Here is a 24,898-nt window from a genome sequence, read left to right on the forward strand (position 1 = left end):
CTTTTCAATATTATGTCTCTAGACCTTAGAGACATATAAATATCTCTAAATATATGCAGGGACATTGATGTAGACATAGTAAGCCTTGCATTGCTAGTAAGCCTTGCATGACACCTGAGGAAATAAATTCATTGGGTCTTTCATCTCTGGACTCAATGTCCTTAAACCAGCAGAAAAGATGAAAGTCAGTTTCAGTTTTCACTAAGTAAAACTAGCCAAGGAGAAGAGTGGAACGTATGCCAGGTAGATGCTACCATGAGGAGTGACACAGAAGGCATTAGTGAGGGAAACACATTGAAGGATCTCCTGTGGCTGAGTGTGGCATTGGTGTGGAATTCAAGGGCGAGAACCAGGAAAGATGAGGCACTACACATCGGTCCTTCTACCAGCAACCAGATTCCGAATGGCCGTGCAGCAGCATTGTAGACACACACACTGGTAGGAGAATGCAATTCTTAGTGCACAGTCAGAATCCAACCATCTCTGTCTTCATAATCATAATCTCTTAAATGACCTGTAACATCTGCCTCCTAACTGGTCCTGCTGCCCTTGGCCCTATTCAATTTGTCCTTAACACAGTAACCACAGTGCTTAGAACATAGCAGTCAGATCACTCGGCTACTGAACGTCCTCCAGTGGTATCCCATCTTACTCCCAATGCAGTCCCAAGTTATTCTGGTTCCTCTTGGGACTTATTACCAAGGAAGATGCTAGATATATATATTCAGTACTGTCTTGCACAATAGAAAGGAAATTCCACGAGAGCAGAATTCTGTTTATTTGTTTATTTGTTCACAAAGGTGTCAGCAGCAGCTGGATTCCTGCCTGGTACTAAGTTGCCAGTCAATTCTTTGCTGGAACAAAGCCTGCCTGATTGAGAGCCCAAATATATCTTATTTACTTCCTTGATCATTATAGAATAAGTTTATGTCAGCCTACCCCATGTTTGCCTCTTTCTTGCCTACCTTATTCACCTTTCAATTTACATAATTGTGCATTCCTAAGGTGAACTGATTCTATACATGTGTCTCGTGAGCAGAGAGGTCTGTTCCCAGTCAAGCCTGGCTTTATGATAACATGCCTTTGCTTCTGTGTCAGCTCCCTTGCCTGATGTGCATTCTCTGGGACCATGGACCTTGTGTGCAAGCCATGGGTAAAATCTTGGTGACTGTGTTAGAGCAGTGTTCGGACAAACTGTTAACAGGATGTGAATGATAACACGCCCTGGGTTGCTGGTGTAAATCACACCCTCACTTTCCAAAGCCAGCCTCTCTATTCTCTTGGCTCAGCCATAGTCTGACTCTTGGTACCACTCCCTCATGCTGTGAGAATGGAGAGCTCTAGTTTCCCCGGCTCCACGGGGGTATGGGCCTTTGATTTCTTCATAAATAGAGCAGAGAAATATAACCACAGGAAAACACCGGAGTCATGATGAACAGTATTTATTTAGTGAGTGAAGGAGCCAGAACTTTTGTTGCATTGTCTATTTATCCAGCCAGTAAATGTTATTGTGACCATAGGCTGGTGTTTGAAATCAGTCTATATTGATTAAGGGGAGTATTCTTTGTCCTAATGATGGTGGGTAGTAAGTGGTTAAGCAAATATTCTCATAGGCTACGAGAAGTGAGAGGTGACCATCTACATACCATTTCAGGATTGTTTGGGGGATCTCTATGCACGCCTAGTACCATCTCTGTCACACAGAAAAGATGGTGTGCTTCTTTGCAAATGCAAACCACCGCCACTTTGAGCAGCTCCTCCCTTAGTGAGCACTTACTATGTAACAGCTACACTCTTTGTAAGGTGTTATGAGGCCCTTTGTTGTGGCTACTTCATCAGATGGTCCCAGCAACTCTCCAAATACGGCCCCTACCTTCATTTTTTTGGGTTACAAAATTGGTTGCAGAAAGGTTAATATGTAATGAATGCATAGATCCTGAGAAGTGGGCATAGGTCTCAATTATTCAGAATTATAATAGAGTAGCATTTGCATAGGTGCTGGAGGAGAGGGCTTGGTGTCTGTCCCTGGGAGAGTATTATGAGGAAGGGAAAGTCCCTTCTCGATGTGTGTCCTTGGATTTTTTTAATCAAGTGTCTTTATCATCGTTCCTGTGCCTAACCATAGATGACAAGTATGAGTGCTTTCTGCACATGTGCTGTGACTTGTTTCTGCAGAAGGGAGCCGGGTATCACCTGGATCTGTTTTGGGTCGCCATCCTCATGGTGGTTTGCTCCTTCATGGCTCTTCCCTGGTACGTGGCTGCTACTGTCATCTCCATTGCTCACATCGACAGTCTGAAGATGGAGACAGAGACCTCTGCGCCTGGAGAACAACCAAAGTTTCTGGGAGTGAGGTGTGTTGTCACAGGATAATGGCCCTAAAAAAAAAAAAAACCCACGTGTATACATCTTTGTGTCAATCATAAAGAAGTGGACACAATCTGTGGATAAAAAGTGGATGGTGACAGTTAATTTATTCCTAAATTGTCTTTTCCAGGAAGGACTTTTTAATAGGAAGAATAGCTAATAACTTTTAGTTCACTTTGTAGAGTTTATCAGTTTTCTGATTAGTGCAATATTAAATGGTGCAACATAAAAATATAAACAAGTGATTTATTTTCTTTAATACACAGCTGAGTGCTGTAGATCATGCTGTGCCAAACTTTGGAACCCTTAAGTCGCCATGATTTCCAGCATCCCATGAAGGAGTCAGAATTCTAGCCCATTTCTGTTCCCTAAGAACTTGAGACCCTACAAATATTAAATTAGAAGACTTTTGTACTCTGTTGAGTGTTTTGTTTGATTTTGGCCTTTGGGTTTCTGTCTCAGCAAGCTTTGCTCACAAGAGCTAGGGTGCATAGCTCACACAAGAGGACAGCTATTTCCCACGCCTCAACAGTGGGTGATTCTTTCTTGGGGGCAGGGGGTGTCAGATGAGGATCATATTTGTTAAAAAGTACTTCCGTTGTTGCAGATTTGGAAATGAGACTGGTGAGATTTATTGCACTCATGAAATTTCCCTGAGCTGCTTGTTAATTAGAATACGGGACAATGTAATCTCTGTCTCCTATGAAAGAAGGTATAATTGCACAACAGGACAAGTTGTTTGAAAAATAAGGGGCTTCAAAGAAGCCAGTAGTTGATGGACCAAGAGCAAGTGATTTTTCTTGCCTGGTTCTGACAGGAGCAGAACTTTAGAAGAACCTTTTTTTTTCTTCATAAGTTCAAATCACATTGTAATAGTTTTAAGATTTGTTTGGTAGTTAACAATTATGTTGAACTCATATGATATTCTTGAGATTTGAAGTGCATTCTGTCAACACTTTTGATGCTTTAGCCCAACACTGATCTGGTCTTTCTCTGAAGGTCTGTGAAAATAGGAGTTAGATGGCTGATCTTTGGATTTTGTTTCAGGGAACAAAGAGTCACCGGAACCCTGGTGTTTATTCTGACTGGCCTGTCAGTCTTCATGGCTCCCATCTTGAAGGTAAATATACAAAACATTCATGTCTTCCTCTTCTTTAGAACATTGACTGATAACACGACACATGAGTGTGGAGTGTTTGCAAGATTTCATAGTACATGGAAGCAGGGCACAATTAGAAAAGAGACTTAAAGAATGTCTGCCTTGATTTTCCCTCCCACTCCTGCATTCCTTCCCTCACTGTTATTTTATGGTTACTGTTTGAAAACCCTCTGACATCACCAATATTCAACACTCTTCTGACTTACGGAAGGGCAGTGCCATCCATGTCCACCTGACTTGTCGTCCTCCCTGCCCCACACATGCTCTCACTCCCTTTGTCATCTATCCATCCTGTCCACTTGCTGGTCCCTAAGTCCTGCCCTAGCCAGACACAGAGCTCTAGTGATTCACATGATCATTGTGGATTTCTTTCCCCTATTTTAAATGATAACCATGTTTCTGTTTTTTTTGTTTTTTTTTTTTTTCTTCTTCTTCTTCAATCAGAAGGCCTCTTAATCCTGAAAGGGAAGTGAGAATGACTGATTGCTAATTGGAAAACTTTAGAAAGGAATAGGGTTTTTGTTGTTGTTTGTTTTTTTGTTGTTTTTGTCTGTTTTGTTGGTTTGAGGTTTCTTTTTGGAGGGGAGTTGAGACAGGGTTTCTCAGTGGTGTCTTGCCTGTCCTGGACTCTCTTTGTAGACCAGGCTGGCCTCAAACTTGCAGAGATCTACCTGTCTTTTCCTCCCAGATTGCTGGGATTACAGGTGTGAACCACCACTTTGGGCTTAGAAATGAACTTTTGAAAAATCATTACATGGTACAATATTTCAAAGGTTACACATTAACATGGGTTGATTGATGGGTGGGTATCTGCGTAGATAGAACAAAATACATAGGATGGCCCCATTAAGAAAAAGAACCAAAGAAGAAAGTTTATGTTTTTGCTTATGAAGCTTCCTGCTTTTGTGATACAAGATAGCTTCTCTCTCTTTTTTCTATTATAAAAACACCCCTAACCAATTATTGGTAATTTTCATCTTTTACTTGAACTACTATGTAAAAGCACAATACATCACCCAGATCCAACTACCATGAACAATCACTTTTAGCAATAGTTTACCATTTTTCCAACTGAAAGATTTTATTCTTAAACAATTTAATTTTGCTGGGTGGTGGTATTGTACACCTTTAATCCCAGCACTTGGGAGGCAGAGGCAGGCAGATCTCTGTGAGTTTGAGGCCAGCCTGGTCTACAGAATGAGTTTCAGAACAGCCAAGGCTGCACAGAGAAACCCTGTCTCAAGTAAAATCTAAACAAGCAAATAAATAAACATGTGCTATTTAATTTTTAAGGCTTTTGGATGCTCATTTGGCTACACAAGTAATGGAGAGACAGTACATGATTCTAAAACATTCAGTTGGTGTTTGGGTGTAACAATGGGCAGCAAGCTCTGTATTTCTCTCAGATTAGCAAGTTTCTATCAGGGAGAACTCAACGAGACATAGAGGAAGGAGTTATAACATCTGAATCTGGAAACTGACTTTGCCTTTTAAGTATCTAGACTACTGCATACATTTGGTATGAAATAATTGGCAAGTAGTTAAAATACTTGATGATCCACTGTTTATTCTTGGTTTCCGTGCTCTCAGTTTTCTGGTTAACTTCTGGACAGGATCATGAAGGGCTGTTGTATCTCAGGTGACCCACAGAGACAAAGGGAAACCCCATGTATCAGTTCTATGGGGGCAAGAAGGTGGCTGCAAAGGTGCAGTGGGTTTGAAGCATTGTACCTTCTGCCAAGGACTGTGGGCTTTTCTGTTCCCCAGGCAGGTTCCAGCAGATGATGCTGGTGGAGATGTTTAGAGATAGACACCTTTACCTCAAAGGCAGTGAAGACCACATTTGGAGAGGTCACTTGGGACAGTTAAGACCCTTTACTGTAGACATATGAGCCCCTGCAGGTGGACTCGTAGGGTACACTGCTACAACACAGCCTTGCTCTTATGGAACCTTCTAGAGAGATGCTTCTAAGGAAGGAGAGGCAGGCAGAAATCCTTTCAGTCTTCAGATTTGCTCACCATCACCCAACCCTCCATTTTGTCTTGTATATGATTTATTTTCATCAGAATGGTGTAAAATCGTGTGCTTCAGAAAAGGCAGTAGTATTTAAAACTCCTGTGTTGGTGTTACAGAAAAAATGATTTTAATCATGGGGAACCTGCCAAGTAGTCATATAGGTTCAGAAGGGACAGAGAAAACAAATACTGTGTAAATTGTTACCTTTAGAAAGATTGACAAAACTCATATTTGGTAACGGACCTTCCTAACTATCTCTCACTCTGTAGAGAAGTTGAAGTAAAAGCCCTTGGAATTTTACAGCGAACCTTTTACCCCATATGTATGTGAAGCACCATAGTATGTACAGGACAAGGTAAATCTCATTAAGAAGAGGCAGGGAGCTGCAGGAAGCTCTAGAGAGCAGAACCTGCAGTTCCCTGGGGGCCGTCCTGTACCAGCCCGTGCCTTGGCCCGCTTTGCTGAGCTGCTAGAATCCATCACCGTGGCCATTTCTGTCTGGCATCTTTGATTCATCTGAAGAGTCATTGTCACCATTAGTGAAAAAAAAGTAATTCAGCAACACATTTTTAAGCCAGGGTTTTTTTTTTCCCAAACGTGGGAAATGAAACTGTTTTGCCAATCTAGCTCACAACAGACCGTGGAAAAAAAACTTTACTTTTTTTTTTTTTTTTTTTAACGCTACATGAATGAAGCAGCCTTTGTTCAGGAGCCTTTATTCCTCAGTTGAGTAAGTTAGTAGTTCTTCAGGAACCGTGTCTCCCAGTAAGGCTGGTCATTTCAGGTCACATGCCTTTCTCACAGCTGACGTTTTGCAACTTATGTGCTCGTGTCAGAGATGCCTTCTTAGTGTTTACAACATCAGTACAGGAAGAAGCAGGTGTTAAGGGTCCAGGTTAACTGAAATGTAAGCCACAGCTAAGGAAAAGGTACAATTAATAATTAACCTCAGAATTCACACAGAGAGCGGTGTCACTAGTTGACCTCCATGTGACTGTGTCTTTTTTTTTTTTTTTTTTTTAAACAACAGGTGACAACTTCAGAGAATAGTTTTACTTAAGACTCTGCCTTTGAAAGTTAGATCAAATATATGGGGACAAGAAGTATATGTGACTTTTAAAAAAAAAAAAATGAAATAGTCCATGCCAAACTCTTTATTCTCCTTACAAGTTTAATGGTCTCAGACAATTTGAGCAATTTTCTTGCATGCATGGAACAGCATAGGTGATTGCCTGTTAACACAACAGTGCATTGATCATAATAAAGTTTATGGCCTCTGTGTTAATCTCTGTGCTGAAACCTGTCTTTCATGTGGAGGAATGTAAGGAACTATAGTGTACCAGCTTTAAGTTGATGAGGATACCCCTTGACCCTGGCCACCTGAGGTCACAAGTACCTTTGGATCGCATCATTGCTTAGCACAGAATGGCTAGGGAGTAGGAATACTTGGTGCCCCAGGCTGGTGACACAGTGTTTCCTGAGACTCCACAGTGGAAAAGCTGCCTGCCAGCTGCTGCTAGTGTTCTGTAAGTGGCGATCCCAGAGCAGCAAAGAGATGAAAGGCCCTACCCTGAGCTGACTCTCCCTGTTTTCCTGGCAAGACTCAAGAAATAAAGATCAAGTAAAGTTCACTGCTGTTTCTGTTGCTTTCGCTTGGCTTAGTTTATCTTTAACATGAGGCGTGGCCAAAAATTTCCTTTAAGATTTGTTTAGTGTACTGAAGTGTAGAAGAGAGCCTTTAATTTGTACTTGGCGGGTACTTATTGATGTCTCATGTGATCTTGACCCTTGGAAGCAGGGAAACCATGCTGGAGATGATGATGATGATGATGATGATGATGATGATGATGATGATGGTGGTGGTGGTGGTGATGATGATGATGATGATGATGATGATAGAAGCTACTGTCTGTTGAGTTTGACCTTAGATTAGGGAATCATCACAGAATTTTAAGAATTTAGTCTTCCATCAGTACCTATAAGAACTATATGAATAATTATATTCACTTTAAAGTTAGGAAAAATATGAAAATGTCACTAGGCTTCAAAAAGCTTAGGTTGTAGAGGTAATGTTTGAACTCTGGAAGTTCTGGCATAAAACAAGCCCTACATCCTCATAGATTGTGAGCCCTTCAAAAAAAAAACATGGTTCTGAGGCTTCAAAGAATCTCAACTTTCTTTTCCCATAATATTATTTTTCCCAGATTCTTTGATCTTATTTGGAATCCTTCTTCTGTGTGGAAAATTATATAACTTTCATAAACTCCCCTTCAGACCTCGTTCCAGGCCAAGCACTGGTGGCTTCTTTATCAGTGTATACTTTTAAGGCTTAAGGGAGTCAGGGCATCATGCTAGTAACATGTTGCTGAAGACAAAGAACAATATACTAGATGTTAAGTAAAGTAGGGCTTACAGCCAACCCTCCCTGTACCCCAGCCATCCTCACCCCCACACCCACCTCACCCCATCAATGTGGAAACAGAAAGACCAGTAGTTGGGAGCTGCAGGCAGCTTCGGGGTAAGGATGGCATAAGATCTACATTTATCATTTGCTAGTTATTGTATTAATTAATTAATTGGTAAGATGTTTTCTGTTACGTCATCTTTATCATAGATGCTTTCTAGATAAGAATGAGTAAGAGATAGGAACGAGTGTCTCAGCATTCTACAGCTGGTAGCTAGACTCCAATCCCTGTTCAATGTTCAATGTCTGTCACCCATGTCTTAATCAGGACCTTACTCTTGATTTTAGGCATGCATGCACGCATGCGCGCGCGCACACACACACACACACACACACACACACACACACACACACACACACACACTTTGACCATAAAACCATTGAGAGATCTCAGTCCTTACTTAATTTTTATTCAGTGTCAGTCAACTACAGTTTCCCCTTTTTATCAAATAACCTTTTCATGTCTTCCCTTCTCGAGTGTTCTACTACTATTAGTGAATCACCAGAAGATACAAGGAAAAAAATATAAAGACACATTTACCAAAATTTGAAAATTTCGTGACATCATATTAAGATGTTAAATCTTATTTTGATTTTATCTCACTTATATTATTCTATATGATTATAGGATCACTCATTTCACTTTCTCACTTTTAGTGTTTATGAATATAATACCTGTAATTGTCATTTTTGTTTCTTGGACATTATTGATGACATAATTATTTACACAGTTTACCATTTAGATATCTTGATGTGCCTCTGAAATGGATAATTTTAACTTCTACTGCCTTGTTTTATAGAAATGATTGCCCACTATTACTGTATCGTCCCACTTCAATTTAAAATGGGATCCCATTTTTAGACTTTTGGTAGAATTCATTATTTATTATTATTGTCACAGTAGCCTAGGCTGGGCTTGAACTCATATACTTGTGGCAGTCCTCCTGCCTTAGCCTCCTAAATGCTAAGAGAACAAGCATGAGCTACCATACCCTGGTTGCTTTCGGTTTTCAAAGCATTCTTCCTCTTCCTTTGATATAACTTTGTTTTGATCAGTGGTTCTAGTGTGATTAATTTTTTTTAAACTGGGCCTTCTGATATGATTCATGAACTAAATTCTATAAAATATACTCTCTACCCCACAATTCTGTAAGGTTTTATTAAGAATTCCATTCTGGGATTTGTATTGATACGTACTATTGTGAAGAAAATGAGAATATCATAAGCATTTGTATCATATTGAAGCTGACCAAAAGTCAACTCCACAGCTTTTCTTATATGTACTGTTTTCTCCCAACTAGTGTGTGTATGTATGTATGTATATATGTATGTACGTATCTTCATATCCCTAGTTATCTTTTTGCCTACATCCATCCATGCCATTCTGTCTTGTATGTAGACCAAACGAAATTTGTTAACATAAGTTGAGATGTAACGCCCCAGGCACAATGTTCTACTGCTATGGTAGTAAGCACATTAGGAAAACAAAAAAAAAAAAAAAAAAAAAAAAAAAAAAACCAAAACAAACCAAAACAAAAACCCTCAGTTAAGTTCAGGAAAGGATAGACCCTTCCTGACTCTTCCAATCTAGAGAAATGTTTTACCCAGATCAATAAGTAAGCTCCGAGGAAATCCAGGTGGCTTCCCATGAGTCAGCTGTGCCTTCCCACATCCCCTTCTCCTTCCTTAGTCCTAGCAGTAGACATGTAGCAATAAACTGAAAAGAAATCATGACATATTGAGGGAAAATGGATGCTTTAGAAGTGAATCAGAGACATCGATTTGATCCTTTGCTAAGGTTATTTATTCACTTTTAGAAAATATACATAGGAAGTTGTCAGTGACTTAAGCACTCCTGTTCTAGAAGAAATGGAGGCCTGTGTCTGAGCACAGGTGGCTTGAGTGTGGCTTGTGTACCGCTGTGTGGCCACTGCTGGGTATTACAGCATACTGGCTTCCTGCCAGCCTGGCCCTCCTACCCATCTCGCCATTCAGTTTCTTTTTATTTTTATTATTTTCTGCTCTCATGATTGAAATTAGTTATAAAATCACTAATCCTTTTTAGAGGAAACATTTGACAGTTTATAGAAATGCGTCTTTTCTCCTCTGAGATTGGAGCATTCCCATGAGTAACTGGTACCGACTGGAGGCAATGGCAGCCCACGTCAGTCCACTTTAGGATTCACTAGTTTCTTAACGTGGCCTGAAGGCTAAGGCAGAGAAGCACCTGCAAATTTCTGTAAGATGGTTCTAGAAATGGCTCTTTATTTAATACATGGAGTAGTGTTAAAAATTCTGCCCTCTAAAAAATATCTCACCTTCTGGTTAAAATGGCCTCTCCTGCATGCAGATTGGCTGGCTGGCCTTACTGCTTTTCTGTTTTAGTACTTTAGCTTTGAAAAGTCCTTCAGTTACTTGAACTTCTTTTCAAACCCAAAGTTGATGCCTTTTGTCATCCAGACAGAGGTCTTCTCAGAATTAGAATATTGACTCTCAAATGTGATTGCTTGCATTTCACATTTCTAGGGGAAAATAAAATTGGATTAGAATTTCCCATTGTTAAAATGCTTCTTGTTGGTGTAAAGGATGTTTTAGTAAGTAATGCATAAATATTAATTGAGTTTTAAAAGATTTGCACTCACCCATATGTGTAACTAATTGCTCCCAGGTGCTTCATGCTCCTTGCAAGCCACGTTCTCATTATTTTGTATTCTTAATGGTCCCGAGAAGAAAAGAAAAAGGATGGTCATTTGATGTTTCTTTTCCTGAAAGACGTAATTACACACCAAACTGATACATCATTTGGCAAAAACTCATAAGGAGCAAACCAACAGACTATTACAAGGATCCTGGTTCCAGAGTGAGGCAATTTGCTGCCTCTGCCTGAACCTCATAGCCCACGCAAACATCTGGGTTGCACAGTCTACTGCTTTTAAGAGCAAAGGAAGGCAAAACAGTTCCCCCATTAAAAAAGGTATTGTCGAGGTCATGTGTGCCCATTATTTAAAAAGAAGAAACAAAAATTAAATTTATTTGTGAGGTCCCTTTGTCTTTATTGACAAGGCTTAGAATTTTATCCATTGATGAGTTAAAGGCACTAATTTGAAGTTGTTCTGTTATATCCTGCACTTTAGTTTCAGAGTTAGCCTTTATTTAAATTATTCCTCTCCCTAAATATTTTTCACTTTTATAACACGGTTCCATCGTTTTCCTTCCCAGTTTATCCCCATGCCTGTTCTGTATGGCGTGTTCCTGTATATGGGGGTGGCCTCACTGAATGGTGTACAGGTAAGGTTCCATCGCAGTCACTCTGTGAAAGCCGTGTGCTCCCCAAGGCACAACTGGTCCAGTAATAGGTCTTTGATGAAGGCACTAATCATTAACCACGGGCTCTTTAAAATACGTTTATTTCCTACTTCCTCTACCTTTTACCCGCTTTTCATTTCTGATGAAATCCACAAAGCTGGGCGGTGTCAGCAAATGTTACCCTGGATGCCCATTATTGAAAAGGTATGCTAAATGTCACCTGTGGAGGGAATGAGCTCTGCGCTAGTGTCCCTATCGCCACCATCACTGCCGACCTCCTCTTCCTCGTCCTCTTTACCCTCCTCGTCGTCGTCTTTTTTTTATTTTATTTTATTTTTTGCTCACCTCTCTATTACCTCAACTTTTTTTTTTTCTCTTTTCTTTTAATAAAATGGATAGCCACTGTGTTCCCTGGGTGGTGTGTGTGCACTTGCCTCAATCCTTACAGACTGCAGGCAGTTCTGCACTGTGCACTCCTGAGCTCAGCGATCAAAAGTTTTTCAGCGATAAGCAATGAAAGCTAATGTGTATCCAGTACTGCCTTCATCAGGAAGTCCAACTTTCACAGCTTCCATTAAAACGACCAGCCTGCCCCTACCTCTGCCCCTGGTCAACTCTTTAGAAACTTACTAGGGAAAACTTTGTGAGGGACTTTGTTTCTCCATGGAGGTTTAATTTAATTGGCACCAGGAAACTGGAAGTTCCGCCACTCTCTGGCACTCTGTTAATTGTAGCCTTATTTAGCACTCAGTGATGTCTTAATGGGGGAAGGACTGCATGTTCTGCGAACATCACAAGAATTCATTTGAACTCCTTCAAAACAGCTCTTGTTTTCATTTATTGCATTTCTATTAACTTGGTTTTAAAGTCAGATAGATCTGGGCAAATGGCCAGACCCCCCAAAAGCAAAGCGGAGCTACTTTCCTATTCCTGGTTTTGATCCAGTGGATGAGTTCTTCTGCCCTGGGATGTTTGTTACAAAACACAAAGTGGTTCTCCATGGGCTGCACTAGGTGAACGCGAACACGAGTTTGTTTGTGCTGACCAAGTGTTTAGGAGGTACCACTTTGTAAAATATTTTATTCTTCTCTGCCATTATAAATACCTCGTCTTCTCCTAAATGGGACAATATGAGCATCAGATGCCTAGAATTAATACTGATTAGTGTTTGTTTGCCCTTAATGACCCAGTCTAAATCAGAGGTTTGTTTGGAGTGTTCCTGGGGCTTGGTCAGTGGCTAGAACTGAATATCTGTCTACAAGAGAAGAAAAGAGCCAACCATCTCATAATGATTGGTGGGGGCACATTGCAGGGACAGCATCTGAACTGGGTAGCCCCTGAAGGGTTATGATTGTCCCAAATGCCTTTTCACCTTTTCTTATTTCTCTCTTGATTCTTTCTCTTTTCGACTCTTTGGATGAGATTGGTTTTACAAAACTTATTAAATTAAATTTAAAAATTGAAAGCTAATCTTTATAGAGTAAGAAAAAAAATTGAGAAAGAAACCCTTCAAATAGACAGTGGGCTCCAAAGAAGGCTGTGATCGTGTCACTGACTTCTTTTCCTTCCCTTTTCCGTGCAGAAAGATAACTCAGCGCTATTCTGAGTTTTTATCATTAGTCAGTTCCACAGCTGTCCATACAGTGTCTCTCTCCGAAAGCCCCTGGGAGGAGTTGCTGAGCATCATCTTGCCCATCATCGTCAGTGCCAACTAAGCTCTTCGTCTCCAGGGTGCACCTGATGCAGTCATTCATAGCCATCCTTTCAAGTCCCACTCAGTACATGGCTGTGTTAGCCTCTCCCGGACTCTTGTATCTTACTGTCAATGTCTTGAAACTCCTCATGGATGATGGATGATGATGGAGCTTTTCCTCTGGAATGAGGTGGCAACACAGTGGTGGATGTGGATGTGCCCATCAGGTTACGACCTAACGAACGTGTGGTTTGTTGGCATAATCCGCACACGTTCCCGTTTTTTAAGCTGGGTGCTTCCTTTATCCTCTTAAAATATCTATGATGTGCCTATGATGTGTGCTTCTTCTCCCAGATAAGGCAACCGAGGCAGGAGCAGATGCATAAGTTAGATGTCTTCCCTCAGCATACCATTACCAAAATAGGTGCAGAATCCTCTGAGTTGAGAGACAGAGAATAGACATAAAACGTAGAGGATGGACAGCTAGAATTTGTTTGCTTTGTGACGTTAGCCTTTGGTGCCCATTTAAACTTATATACCTGCTAAGCATCTCTGTAAAAATAAAATTAAACATCAGCCAAAATGAGAATACTAGCCACATGACTTGACTGTGCTTATGTAAATCCCTTCGTCCCTAACCCAGGCCTTTGCCCTGGGAAGAGGGCACTGCTTGCCTGACATATACAATAGAAATCACTCACGGCTGGGTAAGCGGAGTGGAAATTATTCCATCGGCTCTTCAAAGAACACATTGGCTTTTCTTCCCCATTCCCTGCAGTTCATGGACCGCCTCAAGCTGCTTCTGATGCCCCTGAAGCATCAGCCTGACTTCATCTACCTGCGCCACGTCCCCCTGCGCCGAGTCCACCTGTTCACCTTCCTGCAGGTGTTATGCCTGGCTCTGCTCTGGATCCTCAAGTCAACAGTGGCTGCTATCATTTTTCCAGTCATGGTAGGCTTTTCTACTGATGCACGCTATGACTTTAGGCATGTCGTATAGGTCTTCTGACATGGGAAGCCTAGATGCCTAATGTATGTGGCTAGTGTTTTCCAGCTTTCAACTCATGGTGTTGAAACAAGGTTCTCATGGGAGTAGCGGCTTAGAATCGTGTCCACCTGAGTTCAGCTCCTGGCCCAGGTTTCTGCTGGTCAGCAAACATCCTTGAGCCACCATGAACTCATCAGTGGGAGAGCAGCTTTGTTATTGCTCTGAGCATTGACAATGAGTGCCAAGTGTATAACGCAATGCTTGGCAGGCAGTGGGCAGCAGAATACATGCTTTTTAAGGTATTGAATAATAGATCCAATCTAAATAAAGCATACTTCAGTCCAAACGGTAGAGGCTTTTGTAAACTTGTGAGAAAAGGTAGAGTTCATGAGAAGAAGTAGAGTTCTTAAGATGTGTGTGGTTTGCATCATTTTCAGGATAAGGCTGGACTCTGGTCTTCCTGTGATATTAACCAAGGTGACATAGATAGCTGACCCTCTGAATCAAAAGGGAAAGAGGAAATGCAAGAAAATGCCTTGCCTCAGTACCAAATCTTATACTTTACTGTAATTCCATTTCTTGTAAGAAACTGCCCACATACACACATGTTGTATGACAAAGCTTTTCCTAAAGAGACTCAACACACAGTCTAGTCACCCCAGATAGGAACCCACAACAGACCAAAGTGCGGATACAATGGAAGCCCAATCTGGTGAACCGATGAGCTTTACTGGGGTTACTTACAGAAATATGGGTGAGGTGTTACAGGAACAGAAAAGACTCTTAAGGCAGCTGCATCACGAAGGTCCATCCCAGCATGGGTGACAGCTCACAAAGCTGGGAGCCTGGAGCACACTGCACAGCCTGCAGATAGCTCAACAGGCTGGAGAGTGTCCTTTCCAGGTGCCTCAGTTGGTCCGAGGCCCTTCCAGGCAGATGGTTTGGTCTTAGAGTCGTCTTTGCAGCATTGTTTTCAGTTTAGCTTCTTGGTCTGTGGGGCACCTCAGCTTTTACTATTTACTCTGCCTGGGAGTGGCCTAGTGAATCTAATCGGTTTCAGAAACTTCCTATTTTGAATTGTTTACCTTCCTGTTTAAGTATCTTCTCTGCAGCATGTTTCCTTTCAATCTTGGAAGAAACTGTTACACAGCAACTCATAAGCCAAACCTCAAAACCATTTCCATCCTGTTATATCTACAATTCTGAAAAGTATTTTTTTATACCATACACTTATTTTGTTTTAAAAATCAATTTAGTCATGACAGGAATTATTATTTTATTCTTTGTATATTGGCTGTTTATAATTGTATTTCTTTTTTTCCCCCAGGGACATAGGAAAAATGGTTTAAAATATTGCCTTCATTATTTAAGCAAGATTGTTTTTTCATTGATGGTTCCGTACATACTTTTTCCCACTTAAACTGTATTAATTCACTGTAAAACAAACTGAATGTGAGAAGTGACTCACATTTACCTATGAGGGCTTTCTACCTGCCCACTTATTTGTTAAAAGCAGGAAAAAAAAAAGCCACCTCTAATAAATTTGAGATATACCCAGTAAATTATATATCACTTGTACTAAATATAAGAAAACACTTTACTTTTGTAAAGTGTTAGCTATTCCAGGGATTTCCTTCAGCTCAGAAATGGTTTTGGAATGTTAGTAGGGCAGATGTTACCTATTTCTTCAGGAGACAGGTGTCTCAAGTATGGAGTGTAGTGTAGAGAGAGACCGCTGTCACACGGGAGGCCAACCCACCCCTTTTGGGATTTGGCTGTGTGGTTTGTTGTTGACCAGCTAATGTAGCCGAGCCTCCGTAGTGGAAAGGTAAGAGGGAAAGTCACACATTATGTAGCAAGTCATATAATGGAACTTGGTATTTGTATGCTGACTAAAAAAAATTTTATTAAAAGTTCATAGAACCAAAGATACAGAGATAAAAATGTTGGCCTGAGAAGCAGAAAACTGGGGCTCAAGAGATCAAATATAGACTATACAGCACTTGTGGCTGAAAGTGACTGAACTGGTGTCACATCAGTTAAGAGTGCTTTGTGTACTTACTGCTGACCATAATTCTGACAGCTGCTTCTAGCCTCCACTGGTACTTGCACACATTTGTACATACACAGACATATATCTGTAAATAAAAATAAAATATAATTTTTTAAAAAGCAGATTGCGGTATACTTTGAATTTTTTTGTTTACTGGTGTCATGGCCTTAGCTAGCATAATGTTTATAAGCTTCAGATTGCTCAGCAGTAAGATGGAAATAATATATTTCTGTAGTTTGTTATAAGGAATAAATGAACTCATATTTGCCTAAGAGTTCAGCAAGGAGCAGGAACATAGTAAGCATTTAATTTAAGAAGTTTAATTTTAATTTTTTTCAATAATTATATGAAAGCTATTTTTACGTTTAAGCTTTTAATTTTTTATTCAAAACACAGGAATAAATGGTTTTAGAAAATAATTTCATTTCATCCCACATTCTGATTCAATATAATCATACATCTCTATAAACAAAACAAGGGGAATTCTGAGAAGCTCATCAAACAACTTCCTTAGGAAGACTGTTTGAGGGTCACTCTGAGTAGTTGTGTCTGACTCGGGACCTGCATGGATTTCTGCTGATGCTGATGGGATAGCATCATCAGCATCCTTATAACATCATCTGACATGCCTGTGTTCTGCATGGGCAGCATCATCAGCATCCTTATGAGGTCATCTGACATTCCTGTTTTCTGCAGATGTTGATGGGCAGCAGAAGCAGCATCCTTATGATGTCATCTGACATGCTTGTTTTGTTATTGCATTTCTAGATCCTGGCACTTGTAGCTGTCAGAAAAGGTATGGACTACCTCTTCTCCCAGCATGACCTCAGCTTCCTTGATGACGTCATTCCAGAAAAGGACAAGAAAAAGAAGGAAGATGAAAAGAAAAAGAAAAAGAAGAAAGGAAGTTTGGATAGTGACAATGATGATGTAAGGAACATTCCACAGTTTCCATGTAAAGCCAGTTAGAGAGAAAATGTGAAAAATGGCCCTTTTATTCCAAATGGTTTTCCGGCCTGTTACTTATCATACCCTGTTTACCATGTGTTTTTCCACTTTCATGTTTTGTTTTGTTTTTGTTTGTTTGTTTTTAAAAAAAAAAAACATTTTCTAAAGGCTTTCAGAACCCTTAATATATCCATAATGACAGAATGACTTAAAGAAACAAAACCACATTTAAAGAACCCAATCCCATAGGTAAAGGACATTTGTTTATTAATGCTGCAAAATGTATTCCTTTTTAAGTTGTGGCATATTTGAAATAATAACACAGTTTCTAAATGATTAGAGCCTCGTGAGGACAGGAGTCAGTGATTTTTGACTGAGAATTTTATCAAATGATTTTCCCTGGGAAGACTGCTTGTAGCTCTGCCAGACTCAGGACCTATCTGGATTTCCTCTGGCGTTGACGATGCAACATCAACAGTGTTTCTCACGATTTCATACGATTTGGCTTGTGTGACTGCAATCCTAAAGTAGGAACATAGTTAATTTTTAATTACTTAATATCTTTTGCTAAGCATGCCTTATCTCCAGCTGTCATAACAGCTCCTTAAAGTACGTTCTTTTGTTCACATTTTATAGGTAGGAAGCTTTAGAATGATAGATAAATGCTGACTTTTTATTTTTCAGAAACTTAAAAAAAAAACTAGCTTGAGGTATCACCGATCAACGAAACTGTATATATTTAAAGTATGCGATGTGATGCTTTGATACTTATATTAAAATCACTTTTCAAAGTGTGCACAGCTGGGGGGTTGGGTAGTGAAGACAGAGCTCTCATCTAAGCCTCTCTGTGTGTCTGTAGTTGATCGGGCTGTCTGGTCATATTCTTCTCGTGGAACATGGATAGAGTACAGCAAAGGGAAGCAACAGACAGAATTGGATTTCAGATAAATTGATCTAATAAGAAAAGGTTAAATATACGAGACACATTTAGCTATAGAGAAAAGGGGTCTGAGAGAGCTACTGCGGCTGCCTGCATCCATCCTCTGAAAGAGCAGGTGGATAGATTTTCTGTTTCCAGTGATGAAAAAGAAGTAGACCGCGTGTTTAAACTGCAGCGGAGACTAACACACTGTATCAAGAAGAACGATGTGTATGCTTGAACATTGTTAGAAACCAAAGCTTGAAATGAATTTTTGGACCATTCAAGACAAAAACCAAAGGTTGCCCAAGATATTAAAATGATTAAAGCGGTAATCAAATCTTGAATTTCTAAAATAGACACGGCAGTTCGTACTCATGAACCAAACTGAAAATCATTACACATTGCTAATGTGGCAACTAACAGTGTAACATGATTTCTACTATTTAAAATAAGATACAACCTTTGGAGATTGTTTTAAATGTACTTCTCTCTCCTGACAAAAGTTGAATCAAATGAGCTCCTTACACTAATTCTAGAACTCACACAGTGTTCCTGTTTTGATAACTCTTACCACTTTTTGCTGCATGTCACAGACAGGATTTTTGTTTGGAAATGCCTTGGTTAGTGATAACATGTCTTTTCTCCCCTACCACATGCATGTCAAGAGGGCAGATGTGTGCATTTGTTCATACACAGTGAACATGCTTGGCAGTTTAGAGTGTATCACGGCAGTAGGTTCTATATGTTGAAGCCATTATTTATTTAAAGACTATGCATTGGAGGGTGTCTCTTGATATTTAGGGGATCTGAGGGGGTGGTGGTCTGTGGTTACATGTGGCTGTATTGGGACTCGAGCGTCACAGTTTTTATATTTATGGGCAGATGTTGTGGAAATTCTATCTTGCAACATACTTCCTCTGCCCATGGTCACTTCTGAGCCTGCCTAGTAGCTGTAATTAAGAGTTGGCTGCCCAGGTGTCTGTGTGTAAGCGCTATTGTTTGGGGCCTGTTTCAAAGGAAACTTTCATCGGTGACATGGTCACAAAGAAAGGTACATGTGCCGTTTTAATGAATTTAAATTTTTGTCAGTTAGACGTATCATCTTACTTCTCAAAAGATATTCTAACTAATTAACCCCTGCATATTAATCATAAAGGAATTTTCATTGTAAGCAATAGATTTTACCTTCAAGTTTGTTTTTTGATGACCCCACCCCATTCTTTTCTCCTCTTGGAGTCTTTTGCGGGGGTGGGGAGGTTTAAGACAGGGTTTCTTGTGTAGTCCTGGCTGTCCTGGACTCCCTTTGTAGACCAGGCTGGCCTCGAACTCACAGCTATCTGCTTGCCTCTGCCTCCTGATTAAAGGCGTGTGCCACCATGCCCGGCTCTCTTCCTGAAGTCTTAATGATTGAGCACAGGGGCTCACAATATTAGAGAAATACTCTGCTACTGAGATATATTCCCACCCCTCTTCCTTCTCCCTTCTCCCCTGTCCCCTCACTCTGCTTATTTCAGTTAAAGAGTGTTTCCTTGAAATTTTCAGTTAAGAGATAAATTGGATCTCTTCACTCCAAATATAGAGTTGGAATCAATATGTTGACTTTTAAAATTAATTAAATGTTAAAGTTCAGGTATACTGTATTATTATATGTTGAGCCAGTCTTCCTCCATTGGTCCCCTTTGTCTCCATAGACAGTTTTACTCCATGATTTTATATGTCTACATAAAATCTAAGGACAAATGAAGGAAAGTTTATAATATTCATTTTTCTGAGGCTGGCTTAATTCACATACTATGATCTATGATTATCTCCAGTTGCATCTACCCTCTTTCCAAACAACTTGAATTGCTTGTTCTTGATGGCCAAAAAAATAAAAAATAAAAAATGTTTATTCATGGTGTGTGTGTGTGTGTGTGTGTGTGTGTGTGTGTGTGTGAGAGAGAGAGACATTTTCTTTGTCCAGATTCTGCTGTTGAACACGTAGTTTAGTTCTATAATTTATCTATTGCAAATAATGCTGACATGATCATTGAGGTTTTAAAAAGTAAAGAGTTCCAATGGAAATCTATGATGTATTTGGCTAGGTAGCCTGTTCTTAAGAAGCTCTACAGCTGCCCAACTGCCTAATTTTCTTTTTTCTGGTTGTGATTCCCTACTTATCTGATCAGCCTTTGGTTTTATTTTCTTTTTTTTTTTTTTTTTTCCTTATGTTTAAAAATGTTGTTGACAAAAGCAAGTTGGAATGAATCTTTAGTCATAAAACAGTTCCTGAGAGTAGTAAAGTAAGGAAAGGAGACTTTTAGTCTATAGAGGGTTCCTTGCTAGTGGATGTCTAAAAGGTCTTAAAATTGGTTCGGGCAGGAATATGGGTCATGATTTTCCTGGAGACAGAATCAGAGAACACTGTAAAACAAAAAAATGAATTTTAAGACCATATATAGTTTGGAAAATTTCCTGAATTTAATCTGTTTTCACTAGGAGCGTTCTCACTTCACACACACTACAGGCAAAGCTTGCCAACTGGGAGTTGTGGAGCACTTCACAGTTGTGTGTGGCTTGCTGATCCAGAATCCCACAGTCGAGCCCTTTACAGTTAGGCTGTGGTTTGAGCCTCAAGAAACTCAGCCCCATTAACTCAGAAGAGGGGAAAACAAACATGAGGGGTTAAAGGTGCGGAGAGCCTGCAAAGCTAGGCAGTTGGAAATAATGTCGAATGTGTTTCTCTTTAGTAGGTGGACATGGTAAACGGTAGGTTTGGGTAAACACTGGGAAGCAAGAGAGAGAAGACATTCTAAAAACTGTTGTACATTTTTTTCACAGTCTGACTGCCCATACTCAGAAAAGGTCCCCAGTATTAAAATTCCAATGGACATCATGGAACAGCAACCTTTCCTAAGTGATAACAAACCCCTGGACAGTGAGTAGAACTAACCTCTTGCGCGCTTGCCTGCCCATGACCCACACTTGCCTGCCCAGGATCCTCTAGGACTGCCCTCAACTTAACTCTCCCCTGCTTTGTCTTCTTTTCTGTGAAGATGTAAGCAGATTACTTCTTAGTAAACTTTTATTTTTTTTATTTTCCTTAAGCTTTACCCCTCTTCCCTTTATTCATAACCTCTTACATTTTGTTTTATAGTCTTTTTGATAAGTCATCGCCAGGATTCTTTTCTTTGCTTTGTTTTGTTTTGTTTTCAAAAACTAAACCTGTAACCGTGTTTATTTAGTTGATGTTTTTCACTTATATTTAGAACTGCACCCTGTGTAGTATTGCATCACTGTCTGCTACTGTTTGTTCTCGTTAGGTTTCAGTCAATCATCAAATTGGTTAAAAGAGAGAAATAATACCCAGAGTTTCTCTACGATCAATGAATTGATTGTTAGTATTTAGAATTTGGAATATTTTTCAATTAAACTGAGAGTCCGAAAATATTAGGAAAACTAGATATAAGTGATACGGTTTCCTTTCCAATTTTTTTTTTTTAAATTTCTCTTCTGTTATTTCATATTCACAGTTATAACTGCTCTGGTCTTTCTCCAGTAATAGACTGGTGGCTTCAGTGTAATAGCATGTGACATGTCATCTTTTCCCCTGTGATTGACACTCCACACCAGTGACCATATGAAGCTTTTCCAGTAGCGCAAAGCAATTGCCTCCAAAGCACTTCATGCTTCGAGTTTTCTTTTTTTTAATATATTTTATTAATTTAGTCATATTACATCTCAGTTGTTATCATTTGAAGAAAATGTGTTGCTGTAGGTCCAGACATGCACTACAGAGTGCACTGTGAGTCACATCAGAGATACATGTATTTCTGGTGGGTACTATCGCCCATTGTCACTAAGAGGTTAGCGTTACCAAGAAAATTTGTAATGAATAACCATTGATAAAAATGGGGCTATATACTTATCGATTTCTCAGTAACAAATTACCCCAAAATACAGCACGAACATGTATTTTCTCTCATAGCCCTTGACATTGAAATTTTTAAGAACTGTTGAGTTGGTGGATCTGGCTCAGGGTCTCATGAGATTGCATATTCAGCTGTCAGCTAGGACTGAGGTTTGGTAGATGCAGACTTTATTGGGCCTAAGGATCTGTTTCCAACCAATGGTCTTGGGCAGGAAGTTTTGATTCCTTGGCCTCTAGAAATTTCTATAGGACTGCCATGGCACAGTGGCATGGTTCTCCCTCAGAGATAGCTGAAATCTGAACAGCAGCTGCGGTATTTTGTAATAGAATCTAAGGTTCAACATTCCAGAACGTATGCCGTAGCGTGCTAGCTGTGAAGACAACTCAGTTGCAGTGTGGGAAGGAATCACACAAGAACACAAACACCTGGAAACAGGAAACAGTGGACACCATTTTGAGGGAGGGGCCCCACCCACTGCATCTAAAGAACAAGTAGCCTTCATTGTCCAACTTGTAAATATCTGTTATAAACCAAGCTAGTTAGTTTTATGCCCACCCTTATCAACAGAAATTAGTTAAGAATTTCATTTGCAATTCCAGTTCCCCTATCCCATTCATTTCACTTTTTATCGCTACACGATTAAAGGCAAAAAGAAGACTGTAAAGGTTATTTAAAAAACAAAACAGACAAACAGAACGAAGCAAAACAAAACAAAAAATATCAGCCCACAATTGAAGACTTGTGATCAAAACTTAGGTACCAGTTGTTTTCCCTGTCAAAATCCCCTTTCAAGTTAATTGATGGTTGTTGTAGAAGCTGACCTATGAGCATTTGGACTAAAACTTTTCTAATAAAGCACTAATCTTTGTAGGGCCAGGAAGGAAAGAAACTGATTAAGCAGGAGTTGTAACACAAGTACCTCTCAAGCCTCCTTTTCCTCTTGAGTAGCAATAGCTAGGCGAGTGTTGAGAACAGAGCGGAGCTCAAGGACGTACGTGAGACCTACAGAAGATGTTCTAGCCCAGTGGCAGGAATCCTCTCTCGCCCTGGAAGAGGAGGAGGAGGAGGAGGAGGAGGAGGAGGAGGAGGAGGAGGAGGAGGAGGAGGAGGAGGAGGAGGAGGAGGAGGAAATGATTTGGGCCCCATCACGCTGCTGCTTGCATGCTTAACTTGATACACAGTGTGCATCGACACTCTCTAAACCCGATTTTCTTACTCCTTTTCAGTTCTGAAAGGTGCCTTGGTCTGCATGGAGATTTCCCTATTCACTCTAAATCTATGGTTTTGTTTTTTGGTTTTTGTTTTTGTTTTTCCCCCAAAAAGATCTACTTCATTTCAATTAGCGTTTTGTTTTCTCTTCCCAGGAGAAAGATCCTCAACATTCCTCGAACGGCACACGTCATGCTGATGCAGTCTCTTTCCTCGAGTCGCTGGGTATACCAAGGTGAAGGAAAGTCCGCGTTTGCCTTGCGCTCTGGGATGATGTAGCAGTGGGCTTATGGGCAGAACTCCTGGTTTTTCTCTTCTCTGGGACTTAAATCAATTACCCAGGGACCCGGGATTCCCCTCCCCGCCCCCAGGCTTTGCCTATTGGAAGCAATTTAAAAGTCCCAAGCTTTACTTTTTTTTTTTTCCCAGACCACTTAGCTGTTTAGTGACTTTATTTTTTTTTTAATTTTTTATTATTAATTTATTCTTGTTACATCTCGATGTTTATCCCATCCCTTGTGTCCTCCCATTCTTCCCTTCCTCCCCTTTTCCCCTTATTCCCCTCCCTTATAACTGTTCCTGAGGGGGATTACCTCCCCCTGTATATGCTCATAGGGTATCAAGTCTCTTCTCGGTAACCTGCTGTCCTTCCTCTGAGTGCCTTTTTTTTTTTTAATTAATTTATTCTTGTTACATCTCAATGTTTATCCCATCCCTTGTATCCTCCCATTCCTCCCCCCCCCCATTTTCCCATTATTCCCCTCCCCTATGACTGTTCTTGAGGGGGATTACGTCCCCCTATATATTCTCATAGTGCCTTTTAAGAATAAAGAAAAATTGTCAGTGTCGTGAAGTTAATGGGTAGGACGGGCAGGAGTTCTTAAGATTTCGTGCAGGCTTTCCTGGCAGCTTTCCTTCTTCTGTCGTTTCCTTCTCTCTAACAAGGGGTCTGGAAATGACAGGTTCCATCTGACTCTAGGAAACAGGACTGTGAACGTCCTCAGGGCCTTGACCCTTAATTTCTAACAATATTACACACGTGGTAGTCTCATTTTTATATTTTGGGAATTTTTATTCTATATGAAATCTCGGGTAGTCGTTGCTTGAATTCCATTTTATTTTACTGCTTGATTTCACTTAAAAGTCCCTGTTCTTGATCCACATGGAAGAGGCAGGGGTTAGAATGGAAAGAGTGGTACATTTTAAGTGTGACCAGAGTGTAATAAGCATTTCAGAGATGACAACGAACGTTGTACTGACTCCGTGTTTCTTCCCTTTTCTTTTTCTTTTCTCTTTCTGTTTTGCTTTAGTCCTCCTAGAACTCCAGTGAAAGTTGTGCCTCAAATTAGAATTGAACTTGAGCCTGAAGCCAACGATTATCTTTGGAGGAGCAAGGGAACAGAAACCACATTGTAACCTGTTTGTCTTTCTAAAAACTGATAGTTCTGTTGTTAATTGTTCTAACCCCCCCCCCCTTTTGTCTATGTATTTTAAAACTTTTGTTTGGTCACTGGCTGAATAATACAGTCATTCTCTCTGCTTCTCTTTTGCATAGGTAAAAATCAAAAAAAAAAAAAAAAAAAAAAAAGGCACACTTTTGTTTTCATGGATTCAGATGTGTCCTCTGACTTGTAGATTCCTGTCACTTATGACACACAGAAACCACCCTTGTCAAGCAGAGATGAAAAGTATTAAGAATTTTTTTGTACCACCTTTTATGAAACTATTGAAGGAACTTAGGACCTAAGCTTGGAGCTGTGCTTGCTGGCTTGGCTCTGTCTGGTTGAGCAGCCCTTTACCTCCAGACAGAGTCCCTTCTTGCTTACAGAGCCCTCAAGACTGGAAAAGTGCTGCTACCAAC

At 40.2% G+C, this 24,898-nt stretch overlaps 1 protein-coding gene across 6 annotated transcripts in view; it reads left to right on the forward strand.

Moving 5' to 3' along the window:
* Positions 1-24,549, forward strand: part of Slc4a4 (solute carrier family 4 member 4) — a 321,412-nt gene extending 296,863 nt beyond the window's left edge. For 3 of the 6 annotated variants that reach the window (XM_051170374.1, XM_051170379.1, XM_051170380.1), the window contains 8 exons: positions 2,176-2,354; positions 3,415-3,487; positions 11,227-11,295; positions 13,785-13,958; positions 16,816-16,977; positions 20,738-20,834; positions 23,193-23,272; positions 24,348-24,495. In XM_051170374.1, coding sequence (XP_051026331.1) covers positions 2,176-2,354; positions 3,415-3,487; positions 11,227-11,295; positions 13,785-13,958; positions 16,816-16,977; positions 20,738-20,834; positions 23,193-23,236 — 798 coding nt within the window. In that variant the 3' untranslated portion in view covers positions 23,237-23,272; positions 24,348-24,495. Of the gene's footprint in view, positions 1-2,175; positions 2,355-3,414; positions 3,488-11,226; positions 11,296-13,784; positions 13,959-16,815; positions 16,978-20,737; positions 20,835-23,192; positions 23,273-24,347 lie in introns of all 6 variants that reach the window. The other 3 variants (XM_051170376.1, XM_051170377.1, XM_051170378.1) reach the window with 1 other exon arrangement.
* Positions 24,550-24,898: the final 349 nt, after the last annotated feature.

The sequence above is a fragment of the Acomys russatus genome, chromosome 28 (genome assembly GCF_903995435.1).
Source record: "Acomys russatus chromosome 28, mAcoRus1.1, whole genome shotgun sequence".
NCBI classification, from domain to species: Eukaryota; Metazoa; Chordata; class Mammalia; order Rodentia; family Muridae; genus Acomys; species Acomys russatus.